This window comes from Podarcis melisellensis (genome assembly GCF_964234715.1).
Source record: "Podarcis melisellensis genome assembly, chromosome: 14".
NCBI lineage: Eukaryota > Metazoa > Chordata > Lepidosauria > Squamata > Lacertidae > Podarcis > Podarcis melisellensis.
Window position 1 is genome coordinate 21,859,973 of NC_138546.1, and position 26,341 is coordinate 21,886,313.

The 26,341-nt window shown below is 43.6% G+C and overlaps 1 protein-coding gene and 1 long non-coding RNA gene across 2 annotated transcripts in view; one reads left to right on the forward strand and one right to left on the reverse strand.

Annotated features, from left to right (window-relative positions):
- The first annotated feature begins 1,613 nt into the window (after nucleotides 1–1,613).
- Nucleotides 1,614–26,341, forward strand: part of LMF1 (lipase maturation factor 1) — a 150,481-nt gene continuing 125,753 nt past the window's right edge. The window contains exons 1-3 of the mRNA XM_081887507.1: nucleotides 1,614–1,829; nucleotides 5,877–6,186; nucleotides 18,313–18,323. Coding sequence (XP_081743633.1) covers nucleotides 1,652–1,829; nucleotides 5,877–6,186; nucleotides 18,313–18,323 — 499 coding nt within the window. The 5' untranslated portion in view covers nucleotides 1,614–1,651. The remainder of the gene's footprint in view (nucleotides 1,830–5,876; nucleotides 6,187–18,312; nucleotides 18,324–26,341) is intronic.
- LOC309356231 lies at nucleotides 11,870–14,703 on the reverse strand. Its single transcript, XR_014162693.1, has 3 exons — nucleotides 13,835–14,703; nucleotides 12,106–12,379; nucleotides 11,870–11,943 (listed from the first exon to the last, which is right to left on the reverse strand). It is a non-coding gene; the product is annotated as an uncharacterized lncRNA (long non-coding RNA).

The window sequence follows — 26,341 nt, forward strand, 5'->3', positions numbered from 1 at the left end:
TGAACACAAGATCACTCATCCTCTTGCATGGTTTCCAGCAACTGGTATTCAGAAGCATTACTGCCTTGACTGGGGAGGCTTTGACTCCTACTATGGGAACCGTGGGTGCCATCTTGAATAAAATATTGGGGGGGGGGAGCCAGGTAAGCCCCACCCTGCATAATCAATCACAAGCACACACCTCCCGTTTAAATGGCAATGCTCATTAACTGGAGTGTGTGTGTGGGGAGGCACTAGCCAGGGACTTTCACTATACAGTGGTGCCTCGGGTTACATACACTTTAGGTTACAGACTCTGCTAACCCAGAAATAGTGCTTCAGGTTAAGAACTTTGCTTCAGGATGAGGACAGAATTCGTGCTCCGGCGGCGCGGCAGCAGTAGGAGGCCCCATTAGCTAAAGTGGTGCTTCAGGTTAAGAACAGTTTCAGGTTAAGAACAGACCTCCGGAACGAATTAAGTACTTAACCTGAGGTACCATTGTACTCTTTTGTGTACTTGCTAAAAACCATTTTAGTTTAGGCATGCCTGTCCAGATGTGTAGAATGCTGACATGCATTTTAATATAGTTACATTAGCTTATCATTTGTTTTAATTATTTTTGGGAATGCTTTAAATAGTTTGTTAAAACTGTTTCTACTGATTCGTTCCATTGTTTTGATTCTTTTTGCAAACTGTAAATTTTGTGAAAACAAACAAAGGCAAAAAAATAAAAAATAAAAACTACATTTGGGTAGCTTGCAGACTCAGAGTGTGAATCCAATGTTAATTGATTTATTTATAAATGTACCAGCCCTGCTTCCATTCAATACATATAGGCATATGAAACTAACAGACCAATATTTCAGGTTGTGCAGAGCCCCCAAATCCTGCTACGGATGCTCCTATTTGAACCCAGAGGGTGAGTCCCCTGGCTACTGAAAGTGACCAGATGAAAGGTGGCAACAGAACCAGGCTTCTATGCCTTTAGTAACTGCAGAGAAGAAGACTGTCAGAGTGACATTATTATCATAAGATAAATATTTATTTGCTTACAGCCATAAGTCGTTGCCAGGACAACAGAAAAAGAGAAACATAAAGGATGAGAAAATATAGCCTCTACTTGAAATCAAGACTAAAATGAAACTTCAACACTTATTGGGGTTGCTCTTAATTCTAGCTTGCTCAAATTAACAAGCCATCTTTGCAAACAGCAACCATTCGATTCAAGATTCTCTCTGGGATTTCAAACTATTCAATTTTCCTTTCCATGCATATGAATGGGTAGTCTGACGCTCTGCTTTTTTATTTGGCTGTTAAGCCTCACCGTGCTTGGATCTTTCAAAATCCGTCTTGCGGCACAGCACAAAAATCCAGCACATGTTGCGAACTTCACAGAAGCCAGTTTGGCAATTAAACGACGTGATATAATTATTTCATTCATTTAATTAGGAATTCCCCCTTGAGTTCACCACTGCAGACTCCAGGTCTACGCGTGATCAGCTCGCAGCAAGAGCAAACGAGCGCCCGAAGTCAAGCTACCCGGGCGCGCGTGCGCTACTGCCCTCTCCAATGGCCGCGCGCTCCGTGGCGTCTCCAAAATACGCCGCCCGGGGATGCGGGCGCACGCGCTGTACCGCGCCAGGCCATCGGGCCCGCCCACTTCAGACAGGCATGGCTACGAGTAGGGAGGACCTGAGGCGGCGGCGAGGGGCTGGTGGGGAGGCGGTCGCAGCCGTCTCAGACCCCGGCGCGAAGGAGTCGCGCAGCCCCCCGGCTCCCTCCGCCTTGCGCCCTGGTACCTTTTGGCTAACGCGCCTGGTGCTGCTGCGCGCCACCGCCTTCATTTACTGTGAGTGCCTGCCTGACAGGGGACGGGGAGGCAGAGATGGAGAAATCGGCGATGTAGCTTCCAAATCCTCGCCATCAGTTCTCTATTTCCAGCAAACGATTTTTATTTGGTGGGGTGGGGATAGATAATAAGCATCTTTCTCTCCAGCTTTTTATTTTTTAAAAAAAGAAACGGGCAAGACTGCAAATCCTAACCTCCCACATACCCCATTGAATTCATTGGGACTTTCTCATAAATCAGGAAACCGGAAGGCGTCGGGGAAAACTCCCCCTCCTTCCCTGCAAATAAGAAAAATGAAAGCAAAGGCTGTTGTCGTGGCTCACTTTGCACAGAAACAATCTGAAGGGAGAGTGATGCCTCCTGGGGCAATGAGTGCAAACAGATAGCTTTGTACTTGGCTTCTACTCTACTAGTTCAGCTTCCAAGTATTTTACAGTATTACTTTCCACAGAAATAATCATTTTCTGTATTCATAGTTTTTTAAAAATCAGATTGCTAAAAATCAGTTCAGTTCTCTAGGTATTTTGATTACCGGTATCTCCTCTCTCTGCTTCCTGAATCTTCCAACATTCAGCTTCTTTGGATGTCTCTGAGTTCTAGTGTTATGAGAGAAGGAGAAAAACTTTTCACTGTCCACTTTCTCCACTTTCTATCTTGTGAAATGCCCTTAGATCTTTTGATGAAGGGTGGTATATAAAGCAAAGAAAGAAGGCATAATTTTACAAATTTCTATCATGTCACCTCTTGCAATTCCAGCAAGCTCTGCTTTTGAGAATGGTCTTTAGGTTTCTAGCTTTGCAAACGAAAGCTGCAGGTGTGTGTATTTCATAACTATTCTTTCAAGAGCCAAAGCTCACCGGTAGAGCAGCTGTTTTGCATGCAGAAGGTCCTAGGTTCAATTCCTGACATCTCTGGGTTGTGCTTGGAGAGCCTCCCTGTCTGAAACCCTGGAGAGCCTATGCCAATCAGTGTAAGCCACAGATAGGGAATCTTTTCAATGAATGGGCAAGATCCTGAGGCCCCACCACCCCAGCTTGTAACCTGGAAAGATGGGAGTGGCCACCCACCTTTCACTCTCCTGATGTTGTCTTGATGTCAGGTGACCAATTTTCCATTTGTAGGGTGGCTTGAGTTCAAGCCATGCTGCAAAAGAAGATCCTGGCTTGGAAGTCATCACCAACTAGCATTGCTTTCAGGTTCTCCTTCTAACAAGAATCATTCTCAGTGATACTTTGCATTTGGCAGCAATGGTTAAAGGTGCCAAGTTCAAGCTTTGCTTTCTAAGGAACAGTTGGGAGAACATTTTAAGCCTCCCGGTTGTTCATTTGCAACCACATATTGACATATATGACATGAGGACACCAGAAGCGCTTCCTGGAACAGGCCCAGCTAGTCAAGCATCCTGTTCTCACAGTGGCCAACCGGATGCCCATTATGGGAAGACTGTATGCAGGACCTGAGCGCCAGAGCCCTCTACCCACCTGCGGTTTCCAGCATCTTGTATTCAGAAGCATTACTGCCCCAACTATGGAGGCAGCACATAACCATCATGGCTAGTAGCCATCGATAGCCTTATCTTGCTCCTTGAATTTGCCCACTCCTCTTTTAAGGTGGTGGCCATCACTGCCTCTTGGGGGAGCGAGTGCCATATTTTAACCATGTGCTGCATGTAGATGTCAGATGTAGTGTGGGGCTTGGATAAAATAGCCTCGCTGGCCAAATTAGGACCCTGGTCTGGGTTAATTAGGCCTGATACTTCCCCATTGCTTGTGTACGGACCTCAGTGGACTATTGGCCTTTCCCTTTATAAGGCATCTTTCCTTCGTGGTTCACTACTGCATGTGGTCAGCACTTTTAACTGATTTTAAGAAAATTGATTGCTTTTTTGTATTTTTTATTGCTTTTTTGTAAGAGGTTTGGGTGGGAATGGGGAGAAGCAGATGTGTCTCGAATGTTTTGCATTTCACGTCTTTTCATCCTTATCGAGCATGAATATCGGGATTATTTCTTCCTCGAACCATGACAATCTTTGGGTGGGGAGAGCAACACAAAGAAAAGGCTGGGGCTAGATCAGCAGACCTAACAAGTCTGGATGGTTGAGACTCTGTGCCTGTTGGGTGGTTCTTATTACCACTAATGTATTAATTGCCTTCTAAACCACAGTGTCACGGCGGTTTACGCGTAAGATAACTGGAAATAGCTACAAACACAGAAACAAGAAATAAGTCTAAAACGGGACGAAATTCCTAACAAGTGGATACTTGTGGTAGAGACCCGTTTGTCCAGATTGGGGTACACCATTGGAACAGTAATGTTTTCAACTGTTTCTGGAAGGTGCAGGTAGTGGGCAACTGTACATAGACAGATGGTCTGACTCTGAATAAGGCATCTTCCTATCTACAACCTCATCCCATGTAATGCACAGAAAATAGCTTTAAAACAATATGAAAATGAACGGCTTCTACTGCGTTCTGCTAGATTTCCAGAAGTGACTTTTACATTGTGTGAAAGCTTAAATATAATATGGAAATTAGCAGTTAGGGAAAACGTCAAATGGAGTTCTGTGTGAATGCATCCCAACAGCTTCTTTCCATTGTGAACCTGTGAGGCCTCTATTTCAGGGGCCTCTTTGTGGCCTTGTGTGTACCGCTTCTAGATGTTTCCATTATGTCCAACCTGCATGTAAATAACAGTGTACACTCTCCGTTTTATTTCCGTTTTTGTCAGGGTGTATCTTATTCCTCATTTGCTCTTCCTTTGTTTATCTTTGCTCTCAAGCCAGGAGTGTAATTTGTACTTCTAGGAGCTGATGAGCAGTTGGATGGCAGGCCAGCAATTTTGAGGTAAATTTTGATTAGCACTTGAGGAAAAACTCCTTGGTCAATTGCAGTGTTAATCAAGGTAAATTAGGTTGTGGAGGCTTCCCCACTCCACACTGACCCTCACCCTGGAAGGAAGGGAAAAAATATTTTTAACCAAAGTGGATATATTAAACTGTGGGGGAAGTTTCATGAAGGCCACAGGCTTTCTTTATGTGTCTTAACTATCATTTACGACTGCTTTGGTGTGATGGTGGAATGTTATAGCATAGCCTACCAGACACCTGCTTACCTAGTTGCCCAAGGTGGGTAAGTGTCGCCTCCAGGTGACCAAGCAAAAAAATTGAATGAAAAAGGGTGGTTTTGGTTCCCTCTTTATCCCCCCCCCCCGTATATTATTTAGGCATATGTTGGCTGGGAAGCAAATATAACCTGGTTACATTTGTTTGTTTATTTTTTACAGTTTTTTATTAACAATTTCAACCTAACAAAATATCAAAACATATTGTATTCATTATTTCCCCCCCCCCTTTTCCCCCACCTCCCCATCAAACCGTCCTTCCCTCCCCTTCGAGACTTCCCTCAGCTCCTCTCTCTGATTTATACAATTTTACAGTATGCAGACAATAACATGCACATTTGTTTATTTAGATGATTTATATATATACACCGTCCTTTACACAAGCCACAGGGTGGTTTATAGTAAAAGTAAATAAGATGAGAAGAATACACGCGATCTGTAAAAAGATACAAGCCTTAAGAGTAACAGCATAACTCGTAGCAAATCAGTAGGTAGCAAATTACTAAAAGAGGCAGCAAATGCTCTAAGCAAGCAAGCAAGCAAGCTGGAATTTACTCCCACAAGAGGCAATGATGGCCATCAACATGGATGGCTTTAAAATAGGATTGGACAAATTCATGGAGGACGATAAGGCCATCAATGGTTACTACCCCTGATGGCTATGTTCTGCCTTCACTGTTGTAGGCAGGAATGCTTCCAAATACCAGTTGCTGGAAACTGCAAGAGGGAAGAGTGCTGTGGTGCTCAGGTCCAGCTTGTGGGCTTCTCATTGGGCCACCTGGTTGACTACTTTGAGAACAGGCTAGTGGACTAGATGGGTCACTGGCCTGGTACAGCAGCCTCTTCTTGCTCCTACAATAATTCTGCTTTACTTGGACTGATGTGTCTCCGCTAACACGCCTTTCCCCTCATCTTTTTTCTTTGCAGTTGTAGCTTTTTTGGTGGCTAAGCATCAAAATAAGGCCCTGATTGGAGACCAGGGACTCCTCCCTTGCAAGTTGTACCTGGAGAGCGTCAAGCGCTATTTCAAGGGGAAGATAGACTTGGACGCCTTAAGCTATGCCCCGACTTTAATTTGGTTTTTGGATTGGTCCAGCATGGACAGTGTCCTGGATGCCTTTGCTGTGGCTGGCCTGGGGATCTCATCTTTTGTCCTGGTCACCGGCTGCGCCAACGTGATCCTCATGGCTTCCCTGTGGGCTCTCTACCTCTCCTTAATTAACGTGGGACAGGTCTGGTAAGTTGGTTGGTACATCTTCTCTGTTATACTTGTTGCTTGTCATTCTGAGGACCCTCAAGTTATTAAGATGATGATGTAGAAATAATGAAACATCTCATAGGTTCCCCACCCCTACCTCCAACTTCATGCCCTCCAGATGTTTTGGACTATACCTCATATTTGTAGGAATGTCCCATTCATTTGATGTAGAATGGTTAAGAAACCTTTTAAATAAATAACAATTCTCCATGCCTCTATGCCAGAATCCCATCCAATAAATCTCTCTACTACCAACATGTAAGAAATCTAAGATAGCCGGGGAGTGTATGTGGAATTTGATTTCTGGGCTATGACAGTTTGGGGCTGGCAATCCGATTGCCTTGGAAACACAACACGAGTGATGGATCTGGGGAGAGAATGAAGGTATCATCGCATCTTGAGGACGAAGGCTCATCATGCCATTTTTTTCTATGCCCAAAGCGAGATGTTCAAAGCCCTAAATGACTTAGGCCCCAAATACCTGAAAGGCTGCCTCTTTCCCTACAAACCCTCCTAGGTGTTAAGATCAGCAGTGGGGGCTTTCTTGGTAGTTCTACCTCTTGGCAGCCCAGGAGAGGGCCTTCTCTGTGCCTGCCCTGAAGTTGTGGAATTCGTTCCGCACAGAGGTGTGCCTGGCTTCTTCACGGTATAGCCTTTGATGAATGCTGAAGATTCATCACTTTCTCCTGACCCTTGGCACCTGAGAAATGTGTCTTCAGAGTTCTCCCTATTCCTGTGGTTGTGGGCTGTTTTAAGTGTTTTTAATTCTGAATTTTTAATTGTTGGGACCAGCTGGTGAAGGGCAGGCAATAAATCTAAGAACAACAAGAAGTAATAATTCCTGCACTACAGGCATTTGGATCTTTTCCAACTCTACAATTCTATGATTCTTTGGATAACAGTTCCTTAGAGGGGATGGGACCCTCACTGTGATGAGCACAACAAATGGATTTTGGGAACCTTGCTGAAGAGACTCCAGGGTTCCTTTGCTCCAGTTGTCCAGAGGGCTGTGAGACTTGATTGACAGCAGGATCATGCTCAACTTGCTGAGCCTTCTGAATGGGCACAGAAACTTGGCTCCCTTGGGAGGCCACATGGTGCCTCTTGGGAATGTTGACATTTCTGGCTCTTTCTTTGCTGGAGCAGGACTGTGGCTTTGAAGGAACCACGTGTGATATTTGAGGCTGGATTGTTATTTGGGGTTACTGATTCCCTTTGAGAGAGAGAGTGTGTGTGTGTGTGTGCAAAACATATGAAGTTGGATTCAGCTCCCTCACTGGATAATTTATGGCAAACTGTAGCTTTTTTCGAGAACCGCATAGCAATTTGATCAAGGAGGACGAGGTTAAGGGGAGTGGGACTAGGTGTTGCTCCCCATTCATCTCAATTTTAGTGGCAGTATAAATTATGGTGAAATAGGAAATGTTGTAAAGAGGGGTGGGGTAGTTTTAAAAAGTGGGTTGTTGACTGTTGAAAATTCTTCTGCTTCCCCCGCCTGCCTCATTCAGATTTCTCTGAATGTCATTATTCTTGTATATATACTGTGACATTCAGTTGCTTAGATGTATCTTTGTGGGTTATTAAAATAATAATTATTAAATGGAGCTTGGGGTACGAAGTGGTGTGGATTGTTTAATATACTGCACCAGTTGAAAAAATGTAACTCAGTACTCTATTCTAAGTGTGGAAACAGAACATAGTCATCATGGTTAGTAGCAACTGATAGCCTACTCCTCTTCCACGAATTTGCCCAATCATCTTTTAAAGCCATCCAAGTTGATGGCTGTCACTCCTGTGAGAGTGATTTCCATACTTTAACTGTCTGCTATGGTAGGGTAGTTTTCTGCTTGGGTAGTTTTCAGTTATCCTCCACAGCAGCCAGACTAGCTGAGATTTCTGCCGTACTTCTTGTATGTTTCATTCCTTGCCCGTCATGGCTTCTGGGCTGGGGCATCATGTTGAACCTGGGTCTCTTTGGACCAGTCTCTGCTAACCGTGGCCAGTTTTGGGTGCTGTGTTTCCCTTTGCCAACCTGGTGCCCTCCAGATGCTTTGGAATACAAGTCCCATCATCCCCAGCCAACGTGGCTGTATAATTGTGGGTTCATGGGAGCATGGCGGTGCTGGGCTGCAGCTGATGGGACGTAGTCCAAAGCATTTCACATGCAGCAAGTTGGCAATTTATTCAAAATGGGAGGCAGTAGTTTGGTATGCTCCGTGGTGCCCTTGGAGGCCTAGAACCTCCCTCTTAGGGCCTTGTAGACTCTGGTGTGGTCTTGAATGCTCCATGCTCTAGAAGTTCTGGTCTACCTTTCTGAACACACCTCTTTGCAGAAGGAGGCTGATTCTGGATATGAACCGGCAGCCAATGCAGCAGTTTTGAAATGGCTACTGTTTGTTGTACCAACTGAAGTTTAGAATATGTCTTGAAGGACAGACCCATCTAGACCCCATTGCAGTAATCCAATACGGAAGTTACAGTATCCACTGAAGGCCTTCCTTTTCCAACAAGACTTTTAAGTGGAGATCTTTTGAAAATCCTAGTCTGTATCTACATTGACTTAGAAATTTGTATTTACTTTTCGTTGAAATCTATTTGGGATGTTTTACGGAAAGAAATTCATAACATATATGAAAGGACCCCCCAGTTTTCCCTCTGTGCCTCTGAGATGCCCGTATGCCAGAGAGAAAGGAGCATAGGAGCTGTCCAGTGCATGGCAGAGTGAGGCAGTGGGCAAGCTATATGCGACTCAGGACCCTCCACCAATGTGGGTTTATCCCTATGCCTCATTGGGCTTCCTTTTCCAGGTCAACCTCTGGTTTGATACTGATACATGGAATTTGGAAGCAAGAAAGATTTTCATGCAGAAGCATCCAAAAGGATATTTTTTCTTTGGCACCCGGTTGGTGCACCTGGATATCCTGAGCCCTTTTTGTTTTCTAGCATCTGGTGAGTGGAGACAAAGTCTTGAGTTACATGAGTGGCCGGTGTGAGGTTTCTGATGGGAAGCCAGTTCAAAGGTAGATAAGCTGATGGGTTATTTTTCTCTCTCTTTTTTTTGAAGAGCAATGCAGTTTCCCCTCTTCTGTTTTTTCCCTGCCAGCAAGGGCCAATTTATTCTTTTAAAGTCCCTTCTTATTTTAATTTTTGAAGCATTTATCTATTTGTTTTGGGTCAGAAGCTTCAGATACCAGGCGCTGCTGACTTGAGTGTGACTCTTTTCAACTCCAGTCCAGCTGGCTGAGACGCAGGACGGAAAGGAAGCTTCAGCAGAGGGACTGCCCCTTTTTCTTTTCTTCTTTTTTTGCAGCCGAAATCAGTGAAGGTTTCGGCTACGTGCCTGTTGATGTACCCTAAGGGGCCCAGGCATCTCCAGTTTTATAGCAGAGCGAGCAAATAACATTCAAGATTGAGGATAAACATTGTTCGCATTTCTATCTTTTTGAGGCACTTCCTTGGGTCCACCTAGCTCAGTATTGTCTATACTTGTGGTTCCCAATTTGTGGTCCATGGACCCTAGGGGACCCACATAAGCCACTCAGGGCTTTGTGGCACATACCTGTCAACTGTCTGGGACATCCCATTTTGGGGTGCTGTGCTCTCGTGTGGGAGCACTGCCTGGAAGACGCATGTCTCAGTCTAGCGCTGGCACATGTTGGGGGGGTATGGTGGCACCGTTTCCATAACAAAACCTACAACAGACATATCAACATTTTCAAAAACAGGAGGTCCCTGTCTTGGCTTTTGAAAAAAGAGAGGGTCTGTAGTATTTAGCTAATGGGGAACCACTGGTCTACACTGATTGTCAACAGCTTTCCAGGATTTCAGACAAAAATCTCTCTTAGTCCTATCTGGAGTTGCCATCAGGGCTTGAACTCAGGACTGTCTGTACACAAAGCAGATGTTCTACGTTGAGCTGCAGCCTTTCCCCCTTTTCTGCAGAGAGCTCGCCACATCTTCCTTGTGCTTTCCAGAGGTTCTGTGTTGTGTGTGTGTGCACGCCTGGAATTGACTTGCTCAAACTTGCTCCCAGAGTGGCTGGGGCAACCCAGTCAGATGGGTGGCACAACAACAACAACTGGTTCTAGGGTATAGGTTGAGGGCACACAAGGCTAAAGCTAAGCAGGTCTGGGTCTAGTCAGTACCTGGCTAAGCAGGTCTGGGTCTAGTCAGTACCTGGAACCACATGTGCATAATGTATTTATCAATATTGTATTTAGAATCTCATCGTGTGCACCACTTCGGGTTCCACGAGGGAGGAAGGGCAAGATACTGTCTCCTACAAGAGGCGTCTACCAACTTGCATGGCTTTTAAAGAGGTTTAGAGAAATTCACAGAGGAGAAGGCTACCAGCGGCTACTCACCCCGATGGCTACGTTTTTACCTCCACCGTTGGAGGCTGTCATGTTTCTGAAAAACCAGTTGCTAGAAACTGCAGGCAGGGAGAGTGCTCTTGTTCCCAGGTCCCTTTTGTGAGATGCTCAACTAGGTGGGCCTTTGTTCCAAACCAGCAGAGTTCTTATGCTCTTACGCTTGCGGCCTGCAGCTTTTTCTATGGGTGGTGTAAGGCTAGATTGACTTCCTCCAGCCTGCTTTGTTCCACTCCACAATTTCCTGGCTTTTCCTATTTGAAGGGAAGACAGGCTGGTGGTTTCTCCTATGAGAAGCAACCTATGATCGGATTAGGATTGCTTTAACAAAGCTTGGGGGATTTGGAATTGAAGCCAAGGCAGGAATTCAAAACATCTTGTAGAGCTGGGGGAAGGTTGCTCTGTTGTTTTAGGATCTCCTGATAATGAGCTATGTTCATGGAGTGTGCAGTGAACATTGGAAGAAGTACCTGTTGGATCTATTTGTTGCGGAAATTTGGCATCAAGACGTAATCTGTATGTATTGATCTTTGTTTTTGTTATTAATGCATGTGTGTTTAGGTCTTTATATTTATGTGTGTGTGTGTATACACAAACACACACACACATCTACGTGTGCATACACACCAAATCTGAAAGCTGTTTACAATACAAAATCAAAACTCCAAAACATATATAAAAACAGAATATATCTGCACATATACGAAATGCTGGATTGCTGAGCTGTACGATCCAGAATGGACGGGGGAGAAAGTGAAGTTCTCAGCAAATATCTAAAAGATGCTGTGGTTGGTGTCTGCTGGATAACATGGAGAGCGGAATAAACATTTTAATACTTTCATGTTTTGGATTGCAGTCAAAATTTCAATAACCCAGTTTGTGCAATCTGCTAGTCCCCATCGTGCACCTCACTGCAACTGGATGGTTGCAGTAGCTGCTGGCTTCATCCTGATCTCTGGTACTCCATATGGTGTGTTTTTGGTTTTGTTTAAAGAAAATCTGGATTCTGTCAGTTATTCTGGTTGAATTCTGCCTGTGAGATTGTTGTTATTACAGTGGTACCTCGGGTTACATATGTTTCAGGTTACATACGCTTCAGGTTACAGACCTGAACCCAGAAATAATGCTTCAGGTTAAGAATTTTGCTTCAGGATGAGAACAGAAATCATGTTCTGGTGGCGCGGCGGCAGCAGGAGGCCCCATTAGCTAAAGTAGTGCTTCAGGTTAAGAACAGTTTCAGGTTAAGTACGGACCTCTGGAACGAATTAAGTACTTAACCTGAGGTACCACTGTATGTATTTCTTTATACCCGAACTTTTTCCCTGATGGGACCCAAGGCGGCTTGCATATAAAAAAATGAGAACTGCTAAAAACATAGAAAAAACAATCATTAAAAAAAGTAAACTATATAAATGTATAAAATCTGTTAAAACCATACAAATAAGTATAATAAAAACAACATGGCACCAGCCCTTTCATTAAAAGCAGTCCGTTCCCAAAAGCCTGTTGGAACAAAAAAAGTCTTTACCTGTGGACAGATGGACAAGGTGGAAGTTCCAAAGTCTGGGAGAAGCCACCAAGATTCTGATTTAGTCCTCCTAGTCTGATGTTGAGTTGAGAACAGACATTGGCCTTGTCTTGCTCATGAGGAGGACCCCCCCCCCAGTTGTACTGTGGATTTAAAGTGATACCATCATTTCTGTGAATTTAAAGTGATACCATCAATTATCTGATTTTACGTCTTTGAAAGTCAGTCGCTCAGACTTTCATGCTCACATCCATCTGGACCCGGGTTAGTGGCACTGAAATCAGAAGAATAACATACAATTTGCATGATGAGCCTTTTCCAGATAATGTAAACATAGACATCGAATCAACATCCTAGATACCATAGCTGGTGTCACATAGTGGACGAAAGTGTGATCTGTGGTTCAAGAGATCTCCAGTTCAATCTTGCCTTAGCCATGAACTCACTTGCAATCCACTGCTTTCTCAGTCACCTACCCTGCTCCAATATGTGATAACTAGCTTCATCTGGATCCAACATATGGGGCTGCATCCAGCTAAGTTCTCGTTAGAGGAGACCCTCTGAAATTAATGAACTTATCTATGTTAGTCATGCCCATCAATTTCAATAGATCTGCTCCATGGAGAACGTAGCTGAATGCAACCCTTAGGCCAAGATCCAATGTTGGGTCTACTTAGAAGAGACCCTTGGAAGAAGAAAAATGGACACAACAAGCTGAGTTCCAATAATTTCAACAAGTCTACTCTGAGAAGGCTGGATACAACACTTAATATTTAGGCAGTGCCTTTTGTCTAGCTGACATCCTTCATTAACTCTGTAATCCTTCCGACAGTCTTGTAAAATTTACCTGTATTGCAGTTAAGTCTCACTGAAATTAGTGGGGCAGATCAGTCATGACATAAGAGTGTTTCAGTGAGATTGAAGTGCAACTAATTTCATCTAGATCAGTTGTTCCAAAACTTTTTTGGGCTGCCGTCCTCTTCTTCCCGTCAACTCACTCCCAGTGCCCCCTACCCTATAAAAGGCATTATTCAGAATAGTGGTTTGCATGACCCGCTAAGGAAGGTAACCACATAAAAAAAATCAAAACAGTAACAATTAGTTGCACACTTACTCAAAATCCAGTTAAAACTACTTAGTTCTATTCATTCAACAAAATTGATGAACTTGGTTCAGTGAGAACAGCTTTTCAAAGTCTGATAGGCATTTACACCTTCAGCCCCCCCACTACCTCCCGGGTAACCCCCCCCCCGATGGCGGCACTGCCCATTTGGGGAATCATTGAATTTAGATCTAGTCCATGGAGCTGGTTTAAAAGCTTTCAGTGAAAACAAAAATATCTTCCTGTGCATTTTGGGGGCAAAAATGTGTTAGAGCCGCTTTTCACTTGGCCTGCTGCAGAAAGCAACTTTACATCACAAACAACAACATAATAAGCCTTTGGCAATAAGCTTCAGAAATGCCTTTGTTTATCACGGTCCAGTCTATGGCCTTCGCCATTCCTCCTCCCCTCCCCTCCTCCTAATGGAAAAAAAGAATAATTTCTAGAAACTTAAACCAAAAGTTAAAGGATCTCAGGGGGGTCATCCTTCCTGTAGGAAGCAGATTTTGGCACCTCTTGCTGATATTGTGGTGGTGGTGGTTCTCGGGGAGAGACGGCCGGGCGTATCAGTTTCAAAGAATGCCGTGTGCGGCTGATATGACATATTAATGAAACGAAGATTAATACCATGTGACACTGCTGCTGCTTAGCTGTACAAGCAGGGGCTAACGAAGCTAATTGAAAACATACTCCTGGTTCACAAAATTATAACTTAGTGACGGCTTATGTCAGAAAGGAATAATTTTCATCCCATCTTGAGCTGCCTCTGGAGCGATCTTGGCCCCCCTGGCCCTAATCCTGTAAAAGATCAAACACACATCCTAGGCTGGTTAGTGCAATTTCAGAAAGAGGCAAGCAGGAGCAAAGACTAGCATTTCAGCACTCCCCCCCAATAATTAAAATTAGACTTCACTAGTTTGATGCTATGGAAATATGCCCTGAAAGTATAGACCCCCCCCCAAAAAATCAGGTTTCTTCAGAATTACTTTGGGGTTTCATCTCATGCTAGTCTAACAGAGAACAGACCCATTGAAATTGATGGGCATGACTAACACAGGTTCATTAATTTCAGTGGAACTACTCTGATTAATTCTTAGTTGGATATAACCCAAATAACTTTGGAAGAGGAAAACCTGGGATATAATTATTTCTAAGATACATTTGGCTTCTGTGGTGTAGTGCTTAAAAGTCAGATACCAAGGTCCAAATCCCACTGCCATGAAGCTCATTGGGTGACTTTGGGCCAATCCCTCTTTTTCAGTATAACCTACCTCACAGGGTTGTTCTGAGGGGACTGTGGATCTTCTTGGGCTCCGAGGAAGGGAGGTGTGATATAAATGTAGTATTCAGTGCTTTTTTGGTTTTAAAAGAATGTCCCAGTATTTATATATTGAGCATAGAGCTGTCAGGACCAGCACAAAATGGCTGCCATGGTCAGCAAAATTAAGATGTGTTGGCACTCTGTACTGGCGAATACTGTCACACATACAAAAAGCCGTGGTGACGACAATGATGATAATAATTATAATACGTACTAAATAATAGCAATTGCAGCTCAGGCCACTTGCGGCAATGGCGCTATTTTGGTCCATTGAATTTCTGCTTCTTCAAAACAATGAAGTTTCAATAATGTGACTACTCAGATCTGACTGAATAATAGTAATATTAATAATAATTGATAATATAAAGCATAAGGCTGCCTTCACGCAATAAGCTCTCTGTCAGTTGAGAGGCAGGTCCTTCCTAGGGGAAAGTTTCCCACATTGTCACCAGGGTGCCTCCATTGTAACAATACTGGGGCTGTCAGCAAGGAGTGTCGGCTTTCTCTGCAATGTCCCTGGAAGTCTTTCCTCTCAGTATCTCTTCAGTTTAGTTGTCATTACTTATTAAGTCTCTCGGTATGGGCTTCCTGGAGGTGTCTGGTTTTTGACTTTAGGATGGTGGATGAGACTGTCCCTTGGCCTGATCCAGCTAGGCCTATTTTTAAAGTTTTATTTTAAGTATGTATCTGTTTGCGGGTGAACCCCAGCAAGAGATTTACACAGAAGGATAAACCTCAATAGAAATTTTACAGTAAAAATGGAAAAGAGAAGTGACTAAAGTGGAAATAAAGGAAATTTGAAAGCATTCCTGTTTACCCAGGCAGATGAATACTGTTCCTGGCAAGTCTGAGATCACTGGATAGAACAATGTTTTTAACTGTAACTGATTTTAGATGCTTTTCATTATAATTGTTTTTAGAATGTTTCATCTGTTTTGTTTTTCCCCTCTTTTGTTTTTATTTTTAAATTGTGGATCTGTTTGCCTCTCTTGGCCCCTTGGGGAGGAAGGGTGGAGTTAATAATAATACAATAGTAGTAGTAGTAATAATAATAATAATAATAATAATAATAATTACTACTACTACTACTACACTTTGGGGAACTTGAACTTAGGTTGCAATGCTGTTAATTCAAGGGCTGAAACAAGTTGAAAGAGAAGAAGAGATTTCTAATTGTCTGGAGCAACTGTGTGAAATAGCTGCAAAGTTGTTACCTCCAATGCAGCCTTCTCCAATAGATGTTCCCAGATGTTTTGTACTGCAATTCCCATCAGCACGGCCATTTTGGACTCTCATCTCCCATTAGTCCCAGACAGCCTGGTTGTTTTGAACTACAGCCCTGGCCAGCAGTCCAAAATGTCTGGAGGGCATCAGGTTGGGGAAGTCCAGGCTAGTGGTTGGAACTCACAGTTCCCTAGAGACACACAATGACCCCTGAACAAACCAAGATAACCAGCAAAGGAATTTGGTAGGAATGCTTGTTCTTGAATATAAATGGGTTGTTATTTGGGGACAGCAAACACAAGTTGTTGTTGTTGTTTTTTTAAAAAAGTGGAAGCAGGGAAAACTTTTATTTTAGTGCAAATGTTCCTCTTGTTTTTGAATGTGGATATTTGTAATTATAGGGCAGTTCTTTAAAAGATTGGGGACCACAATAAAGTAGATCCAGAAACCAGACAAGTGCTTTCGTTTACTACCCTTGTAAACGCATTTCCTTCCCCCTCTCCCCACCACCATGACCACTGTGGAACGCCAACAGCTTAGCAGCAACTCAAACCAGCTGCCCAAGATGTTACTTAACCCTCCGAAGGGGCTTTCAACTTAATAGTGTGTCAGAAATTGATGGTGAACTTGGACGGTGCCTTGGTACAGCTTCACTTCTGATTAAATGGAACTGCTTCCAGCAGCTCTCCATGGGGTTTTAAAGCACACCGCTCCGGTTTTTATTTAATGTATTGTTTTGCTTGTTTATCTCTTTTTGTGGGAAGTCTCCAGTGGCACAGCCTTGAGTTCTTGAATGGCAGAGTGTCGCAGGGACTGATTTTGGGTGGATGGGCACTATGTTTTGGGAGAAGGGGATTGTGTATGAGATTAAGGGGGGGTGATGTTGACATCATGGTAAGTGGGATTTGAAATTACAAGATAGGCAAGAGCTCAGTTCTGAAGATCAGAAACATGACTGGCAGTGGCTCTGTAGGGTTTCAGACAGTGGTTTTGGGAGAGGCTGAAGATTGAACTTGGGCCTGGTCTGGAGGCTCTAGCTTGCACCAAAAGCTGTGGCTCGACTGTTGATGGGGACAGATGATCGCCATCACATAACTGCACTGCTCAAAATTCTGTACTGGCTGCCCTTAAGCTACTGGGCCAGGTTCAAGGCTTGCATATTCATATACAAAGCCCTTAAACCATTTGGGTCCAGGCTACGTCAAGGAGTGCCTAATCCCTTTTATCCCTGCCTGATCATCATCTTTGCGGGAGTCACTGTTAGTAGCCCCTCATGGCTCAGATGCATGACCACCAGGGCTTGTGCTGTGTTCTGCATTGTGGGCCTAGTTTTATGCAACTCCCTTCAATTTGAGGTCAGACAGAACCCCTCCACCTGGTGCCTATTGTAGACTTTTCCTATTTCATCAGGCATTTTAATGGATGTTTGATTCTATAGTTTTAACTTGTGTTTATCTTTTGTATTACATTTTTGAAAACCACTTAAGAGACTATTGTGGCTAAGCAGTATGAGCATGGTTTAAATAATAACAACCTGGGACCTGTAAATCATGTGCTCTACTGGTGAGCTATGGTCCTCCCTTTCAAAAACCAAACAGTTTGTTACATGGAAGGTACTAGAACATAGGCAGCTATGAGAGAATTGACCCTTCTAACTCAGGGTTTCCAAACTTTTCCCCCCTCTGGGTCACACTTTCAGAATGAAGATTTGCTCAGCCCATGCCAAACTTTTTATTGATAAGAAATACATTGGAAGACGTAAAGAAACAACTCCTAACAGTGCTTGATTTATAACACAGAACACAACTACTTTATAATATGATCATTGTCCTTGAATCTTCCTGCCACACTTGCCATCCTCTCCTTTGAGAAGCACTGATCTAACTCAACGTTGCCTGCACTGAGCGGCACTGACTCACCAGGGTTTCAGGCTGCGAGTCTCTCCCATCCCTACATAGAGGTGCCGAGATTTGAACCTGGAACCTTCTATATGCAAAGCAGATGCTCTACCACTGAGCTATGGCCCCTTCTCCACAGGCATGTGCCAAAGGGCTTCCGGGGGGGGGGGGAGCTGGTTTGCTGTTTGCCCCCTGTTGAGTGTCTTGTTTTCATTTGTTTATTGATATTTTACAATAAAGTGTATTTCAGCTTTCTGCTCAAAGCCTTCAGATAGCTTTGCAGTATTAACTAAGTAGAGGCCTTAGAAGAACATTAAAACATTAACAAATGGTGTGTGTGTGTTGTGTTTTTGAAAGACAAACATAATGCCTATGATATGGAATCGCTTCTCAGCTTGCCACTTAAAAATATTGAAAGTAGCCTGTGAATATTTTGTTCATTTGTTTAGACAATTTATATACTACTTACATACTTATTTACCAGAATAGCTAAGCTAAGCAGTTTGCAACATATCTTAAAACATCATAAAGATAAAAGACAATAAATAGGAAAAATCCGTATTCTAACCAAGAGCAACGCAATTAACAACCAAACAGATCCTTTCATCATTGTTTTTTTCTTACCTTGCATTGTAACATTTCCCCTCCTGTTTCTTTTGCAGGTATTCCTTTGGTAAGTGAACATAACTCAGAAAATCCTCAGTAGTTGTATTTTCGTGCACTTTCGGGGTATGTAATACTTTAAAATTTCTCTATTGCTATTCTTCCTCCCCCACTTTTTTTTAAAAAAGGGAAATAGTTATAACCTTTTAGGACTTATGGACATATTTGCAAACCAGATAAACCGTTCTGGGCAGGCTCATCCCCTCACCCTACTCTGTTGTTGTTATTTATTTATTGCAATTACCGTATTTTTCGCTCTATAACACGCATCCGACCATAACACGCACATAGTTTTTAGAGGAGGAAAATCCATAGGCATGCCGCCCATAGGCATTCCCTCCATAACACGCACAGACATTTCCCCTTACTTTCTAGGAGGAAAAAAGTGAGTGTTATGGTGCAAAAAATACGGTATATCCCACCTTTTCCTCCCAGGAGTTCAAGGTTTTCCCCCTCCTCATTTAATCCCCACAACAACCCTGTGAGGTAGTTTAGGCTGAGAGGCAGTGACTGGCTCAAGATCACCCAGTGAGCTTCATGGTTGAGTGTTCTCCATGGTCTTAGCCTAACGCTCTAACCCATGGGTAGGCAAACTAAGGCCCGGGGGCCGGATCTGGCCCAATTGCCTTCTAAATCTGGCCCACGGACGGTCTGGGAATCAGCGTGTTTTTACATGAGTAGAATGTGTGCTTTTATTTAAAATACATCTCTGGGTTATTTTTGGGGGGATAGGAATTCGTTCATTTCTCCCCCCAAAAAATATAGTCCGCCCCCCCCAAGGTCTGAGAGACAGTGGACCGGCCCCCTGCAGAAAAAGTTTGCTGACCCCTGTGTCTAACCACTGCTCCACATTGAGCTATAATAAATTGCTTCTTTTAAGCTTGATTTCAGCAAAGGGGTGGAAACCCTGTGGGGGTCAGGGAAGGCCTCTGTCAGCCCATGAGCACCCTTGAGCGCCACTTTGGCGACCCCTTTCTTAAAGGCGCCTGGGGATGTGGGTGGGGTTCCACCTCAAGCAGTTCATGGCTTACGGAAGCATTCCAGAGCAGGTTCAAAGGTCCGTTGTCTTTTCTTCTTCTCTAGCAGGAGCTAGAACTGGCTAGGAAAGTGTTGCACCTTGGAAGGTTCACTGGAGATGCTGCCTGTTGCCTTGGCTCAGAATTGGGGCTGTATTCAATCCGAGTTGGCTTTGTGGTGAACCCGAGCAAAGTCTTATTCTGTTCTTATCACTTGAATTTTACACTTCCGATAGGTTATGCCAGTTTCACACCTATCTATAAGAAGCATGGTGTGCTACCCCACACCAGGAGTTCAGTGTAGGATCACCACATTTTTTTCACTCATTCTTTCCAGGGCATCCATTCATTGTTATCTACATGTGTAGACTGCCCTTTATTGTGTTGACCTGATCTCAGGGCGGTTTCCGTCAATGCACAAAAATACAGGGAGCAAAAATAAAGACAACTATTAAGACAGTCCAATTAAGCTGTGGGTTAAACCACAGAACCTAGGGCTTGCCGATCAGAAGGTCGGCGGTTCCAATCCCCGCGACGGGGTGAGCTCCCGTTGCTCCATCCCTGCTCCTGCCAACCTAGCAGTTCAAAAGCACGTCAAAGTGCAAGTAGATAAATAGGTACCGCTCTGGCGGGAAGGTAAACGGCGTTTCCGTGCGCTGCTCTGGTTCACCAGAAGCGGCTTAGTCATGCTGGCCACAGGACCTGGAAGCTGTACTCCGGCTCCCTTGGCCAATAAAGCGAGATGAGCGTTGCAACCCTAGAGTCGGCCACGACTGGACCTAATGGTCAGGGGCCCCTTTACCTTTTTAATAGAGCAATAGCATGAAGGCAAACAATTGGTGATGGCTACTAAGTTATTGCCAAAAACCCAGGAGAATGAAACTGGTTTTACCTGCTTGTGGAGGCCCATCAGGGCCTCTATCATTCAGGCTTTCAGAGGAAGGGGATTCTGGAGCCGGGACTCCACAACACAGAAGACCCTCTCATGCATCACCATACGGTGGGCTGCACCTTGATGCCTATCAGACAGCACAGGTTTTGCTTGGTTTCCAGAGGAGCCATATGAATTAGTCAAAACTTGCACTGGTAGGTGAATTTGTAAGAAGGCATTTGAGTCCCAAAGCCAAAGGACTTTAAATATCATATAGTAACCTTTGTGGTGGATGCTTCTTTGATGAGCTTTTGGTTTCAGCTTTGTCCCAGTGGCATGCCAGGTGTGCCCGGTGCCTCCTAGTAACTTTTGGGGGGATGTTGTAGGAGATTGCCACCACCATCCATCTCTGCTCACCCACCACTCCTGATTTCTGTCTTATGTAAAAACATGAGTAGATACAGCTTCTTCCTCAACTGGGTCAAGTCTTTGAGTCCTGGTTAATCAAACCCTTTGTACACAGCAGGCTCCTGCTCTATTCCTTCTGTTTTTGGATGAGATGCTTCGGAGTTGGGATTAATGAAATAAAAATGCCTCAAGCCTCCCCCCGCGGTTCTTTATTTTTTTGGCGAGGAGTGCAGGAAACCCACAATATATTTTTGTTATAATAGAACTGTGGAACAGTGACATTTTGTCGTCTATCTGTTGTTGTCAGAAGGCATTTAAATATTGCTGAGCTCTTTTTTTTTTTGCTGGGGGGAATCCCACTTTAGCGCTGGGTAGTGTTTACTTCAAAGGACAGTCTTAACAGTTCCTGCTGGGATCCTTTGTACCCGCTGGGTGCTTCCTGTTCCCTTGCAGGAAGCATGGTGCTTGCTTGCTTTTTTATTTTTTTTAAAGGATATTTTGAGATTGGCTCGTATTTCAAACAAAAACCATCTTTATTAATAGTGGGCTATATTGAATGAAACCACTACTTGTGCAATGGAACTTCTCTTTTCTCCCCACCTCTCCCAATTTGCTCCAGAGGGTTGGGGAAACCTCAGATCAGATTTTGTTGGGTTGGGGGCGCAGTAGGTGCAGGGAAGGTGAAGTTCTGTTGCGCAGGCAGAAGTTATTTCTCAAGTGCAATGCCTTAAATTCACCTTGTCACGAGGCCTATATGGAACACCTGCATTCAGCAGCAGTCTACCCCTGAATGGGATGTCTGTGTTCTGCGGCAGACTGCCTCTGTAGGGAGTGCAGCAAGAGAGTTTCTTTTGCATTCTTGCCCTACTAATGGGCTTCCTGTGGGTATCAGGTTGGCCGTTGGGCTAGAGGGATCTTTTATTCTGATCCAGCAGGGCTGCTTTAATTATTTTTCATTTTTTATTTCTGCATAAAAACTCTTTACTTGGCCTTGTTCTTGAGCTGTTTTGCTAAGACGACAACCAGGGTGGTGTCTCTGGACCAGGTGTGACAAGGTTTAATGTTGTCGGGAGTGCCCCCTGGGTGCAATGGCCTCCGTTGCCCTTGGGGTTGGAATTTCTCTGCAGCGATGTCACTGCCACAAAGCTGAGCCCTAACCGTGTTTGTCATGCTCTGCTGCCCTTGACGGTCTCCCGTGGCCTGGCTTCCTCCTTGATCCCCCTATTCCTTGGGGAGAGAGGGAGGGAGAGAGACCTTCCCTGGTCCCAGAGGTGGAGCTTAACAAGAAGCACCTGTTTCAAAGGCCTGGGACACTTCTACCACAGCTGTTCGCAGTGTTCAGCCATTTCCTGGCCAGCTGGGTCATGAGAATGTTCTCACCACCTAGAGATCTGTTGCTGGGCTTGGGGTGAATCCACCCCCCGGGAAATGTCCTTTAATTTAGCCCTCAGTTACAGATGGTGGACCTTTTTCCAACGCTGAAATGCAACCCAAAGTAAGGACTAGTTTGCTCCTGTTACTATGGCAACTATTAATAATAATAAAGTTACACATTGATTTTTACTTATTACAATTAATTTATTAATCGCCTTCTAAACCACTATCTCAAGGCGATTGGCACATAAGATAATTAAGAAAGGCTAAAAACACAAAATACATTTAAAACAAGACTAAAATCCTAACAAATGGACACTTGTGGTAAATATCCATTTATCCACCTGGAAAAGCCTGTCTCAATGTGATGTACAGACTTACCATTAAGAACCACTAAGATAGTTTTAAAAAACAGTACAAAGAACAACTGAGGATAGGGTTAAATGCAATGAAAACGGGAACTGAGGCAGAGACCTTTTCTTCTAGCTTTGAAAGTTTGTTGAAATAGAAATGTTTTCAGTTGCTTCTGGGAAGTACATATTATTATTATTATTATTATTATTATTATTATTATTATTAATGTATCTTAATAGGGGTGTTGTTTCCAATAAACAGGAGCAGCTACACTTAAGGCCCTGCTCAGAGTTACTGTGGAGTTGGTTTCTGAATTTTTGGGGATTTTAAGGAAAAACTCCAGCAGAAAGCAGTGACTTACTAGGTATATAAGAAAGAAGGCTTTCTCTTAAGCAACCTGGCCCTAAGATGTACAGGGCCAGTAACAGATTGGCAACCAGGGCAAAACCCACAGCAAGTTCTGTGCTGGTAGTAATTTGACCCCACAATAAATTTTATGCAGTGGCAACAATGCACTTGGCAGTTTACAGGGAAAAAAATCCTTCACCAACCTGCTACCTTCCAGATATTTTGGACTACAACTCCCATCAGCCTCAGCCCCTACCTAAAACACCTGGAGGGCAAAGTGTTAGCAATCTTTATAATAAGCTCTCTCTCTCTCCCCCTCCCCCCCTCTCACACAGGCTTGTTCAGCCCTGAAGAAAATATAATATAAAATTTAGATGGAGGGAGGGGAGACACAAACAGGAAGAAGCAAGGCGCCCACTATCTCTGATTTCCCTGGGGGTGGGGGTGGAAGGAAGACATTTTTGATTCAACAATCTTTTCCAGCTGGATTAAAAGGTCTCTTAGCAGTTCGTTTTGCTTTAAAACCTATCATCAGTTGCTTTTGGTACTGCTTTTAAAACTATCTTAGCTGTTTTTATGGTCTGGCCTTGAGACAGGAGGCGTTTCATAAATATTATTGTTATTGTTATTCATTTAAAGTAACGAGAATCTTAAAAATGTATCTTGGAATCGCTTCTGCTCTCTCTTGATTTGGGGTCCTGTTTGTTTCTTAGCCTGGAAAGGGTTTTGTGTTTGTGTGTCGATAACTTTTTTTTATTTGTAGAAACGGGACAATTGGGCTGTTGATTATTCCTGTTGTCCGCGTACGACTGGGGGGGGGGGGAAACCCCTTTCCCCTTCTGCCTTATTAAATCTATTTTTCAAGCTGTCACTTAGCTGGCCTTTAGCGACAGAGTCGGATGTTTATATGGCCCTGGACGCTGCAGTGCTTGTTTCCAATTGTGCGAGCACCTTGCCCCAGCCGTTGTGAATTAAATGCTCCTCACGACCTCTTGCCCTCCCTGCTCTTAAATTCATGCTTTAAAAACAGCTTAATGAGGGGTTTACTGGCCCAATTGAAAGTTTTTATTAAAACCTATTAGTGTGCTAGAGTAGCCCGCATGAAGGAAGCAATTAGCCCGGAGCGACTCTTAACTCTCTTTCTCTCCTGGCCTACAGCTATGCCAGGTTTTCCGCTAAACTGTTTCCAGATTCAGCCTTAACCCGAAACGTTGCCATTTTTTTTTGGTATGAGATTCATACCCTCTGGCTTAATTTATAGCTTTGTTTCCTTCGCTCTCTCTAACCTTAGTTCACAATGACATTTTGGGTTTTAATTTAATTAGAAGGGGCAATAAGAGGCTGTTCCTCATTATCTTGGTCTGTCTTGTTGCTGTGCATTAATGCAAACTTGTATATGAACACCCTTCCCAAAATAAAAAAAAAAATTGACTGGCATGTTTTTAAACCTCTGCCTCCAGATCAGGCAGAAGCTGCTATTTCCCACCCCGGATCTTATGCCTCTCTTTCCCCTTCCACAAATAATGTGCTCTAAGTGGCTTATAAGTATAAAAGCAAAACGTAAAAACAACTGTTAAAACACAAAATTATCAAACAAAGAACAGGGGCAAAAGCCTTAAGAGACCCTCATCAGCAATCAAGTTAATAATTAGCCACAGATCAAAAGCATGTTTTAAGCCTTACAGGCAGAAACTTAAGAAACTGACACAGGCAATTTTGGGACACATTTTTAATTTATTTACCCTAAACTGCTTCCTAATGTATCTTGGGGTCATAGAATATCCCCAACGAAGGCATCTGTGTTGTGTCAGGAGAAGAACATTTAAATCTGATTCCTGGATCAGCTTTTGTTTGGGGAAAACCACATGGGACATTCCACCCCCCCCCCCCCGATAATACTTAAACAGGAATTTTAAAAATGTACATAGGCAATTGGGGTGGGTGCATTTTCTTCTCCCAGGCCAAATTCGAATGTATCTCGGGCTGTTAAATTGCCCCCCCAAAAGCCATGTCAGCATCAGGGCACTTAACTTCTTTCTTTGGTTCAGTGTTGTATAAACCAGACACATTGTTTTTAGTAAATTGGGTAAAATATTATCATATAACAATAATTCTTTATTTTTAGACCACCTTTCATTAAGCCCACAGTTCAAGCATTATGAGGAAGATTGTAATAATGGAAATAAATAATAGTAGAAAGGTTGGTATAAAATCATCATAAGCATCATCACTAAAGGAGCCATTGTGGCACGGTGGTTAGAGAGTTGGAGTAAGACCTAGGAGACCAGGGTTCAAATCCCCACTCAGCCACGAAGCACCCTGGGTGACCTTGGGCCAGTCTCTCCCTCTTAGGCTTACCTACCTAACAGGATTGTTGTGGGGATTAAATGGGAAGGATGAGAACCATTAACATCACCTTGAGGTCCTTGGAAGAAAAAGTGGTATATAAATGCAATAAAATAAATAACGTCCTGTCCTCCAGATATTTTTTGGACTCTAGTTCCTACCAGCTCCAGCCAGCATGGTTAGGACTGATGGAAGTTGTAGTTTAGCCACACCTGATGATTCCCCACCCTTGCATTACACACCATCCTTCAAAAGTGTAGTGTGCCTATTATTGAGCAGCTGAGCAGGAAAAGCATTTTTCTGAACTCCTTGTAGTCACAGGGGATTGTGGGAAAGGACAGGGAAAAATAATTAAACCAATTAACTCTCCCAGGCGACAGAGGGCCTTCAAGTTCTTGCTAGCTGCAATCTGCACGTATCTGCAGCTAAGTAACTATACATAATTACAAAGTTTGGAAATGGCAGGAATGAGATTAATTTACGTTACGCAGGACCCTTGTGCCACTAAGTCAGATCTGAAAAACTCTCAGCACAAACAAACACAAACTGCCCTGCCAATCTCCTTGGAGCTCAAGGAGACCAGAATTCAAAGCAAACAGTGTTTAGTGGGAAGGGAAAGCAAACAGATTTTGGATCTGTTTCCTTGCTCCCCGCCCCCATCAAAAACCATGTGTGCGATTAGCCAGAACTGATAACTTGCCCGGAAACAAATAATGACGAAATGTTGAGCCAGATCTGTCTGGAAGGCATTGGAACCCACTTATCGCTGCTTATAATGCCTCAAATATGAAATGGTTATGTTTTACAAAGGGGGGAAAATCTTTTAAATCAAAACCTCAAAATTACATCCAAAGTGTTCCTAATTAGTCTGCAGACAGACTGCTGCTTACAGCCACAGGCTGTCCGTTGAATGCAAAGGACGGTCAGATCCTCAAATGGGCAAATTTGTAACCATGAGGTTGGTCACCTGTCCCGTGGCTGGCTGACACGGGAGCAAATTGCACTCAGGAGCAAAAGATCTCAAAAGTCATTGCCGCTTTTTCCTCTCAGCTGCCTCCATTTGCATCTGCTTTTTGCAGTGCTGTGCTTTGCCCCTTGAAATCGTTCGCATAATTGCTGCAATCACACCTGCTACTTTGCAATAATAGTTTTAATGGTAGGTTTTGCTCTCAGTATATACCCTTTTATCTTTTTACCCGAGCATGTGGTGCCTATCTAGCAAGGTGAAGCTCACCCGTTACCTCTCACAAGATGCGAGAGCCTTCTCAGAAACAGCCAGTGCAGGTTCTTGTTACCTGTGCCGAACTCCAG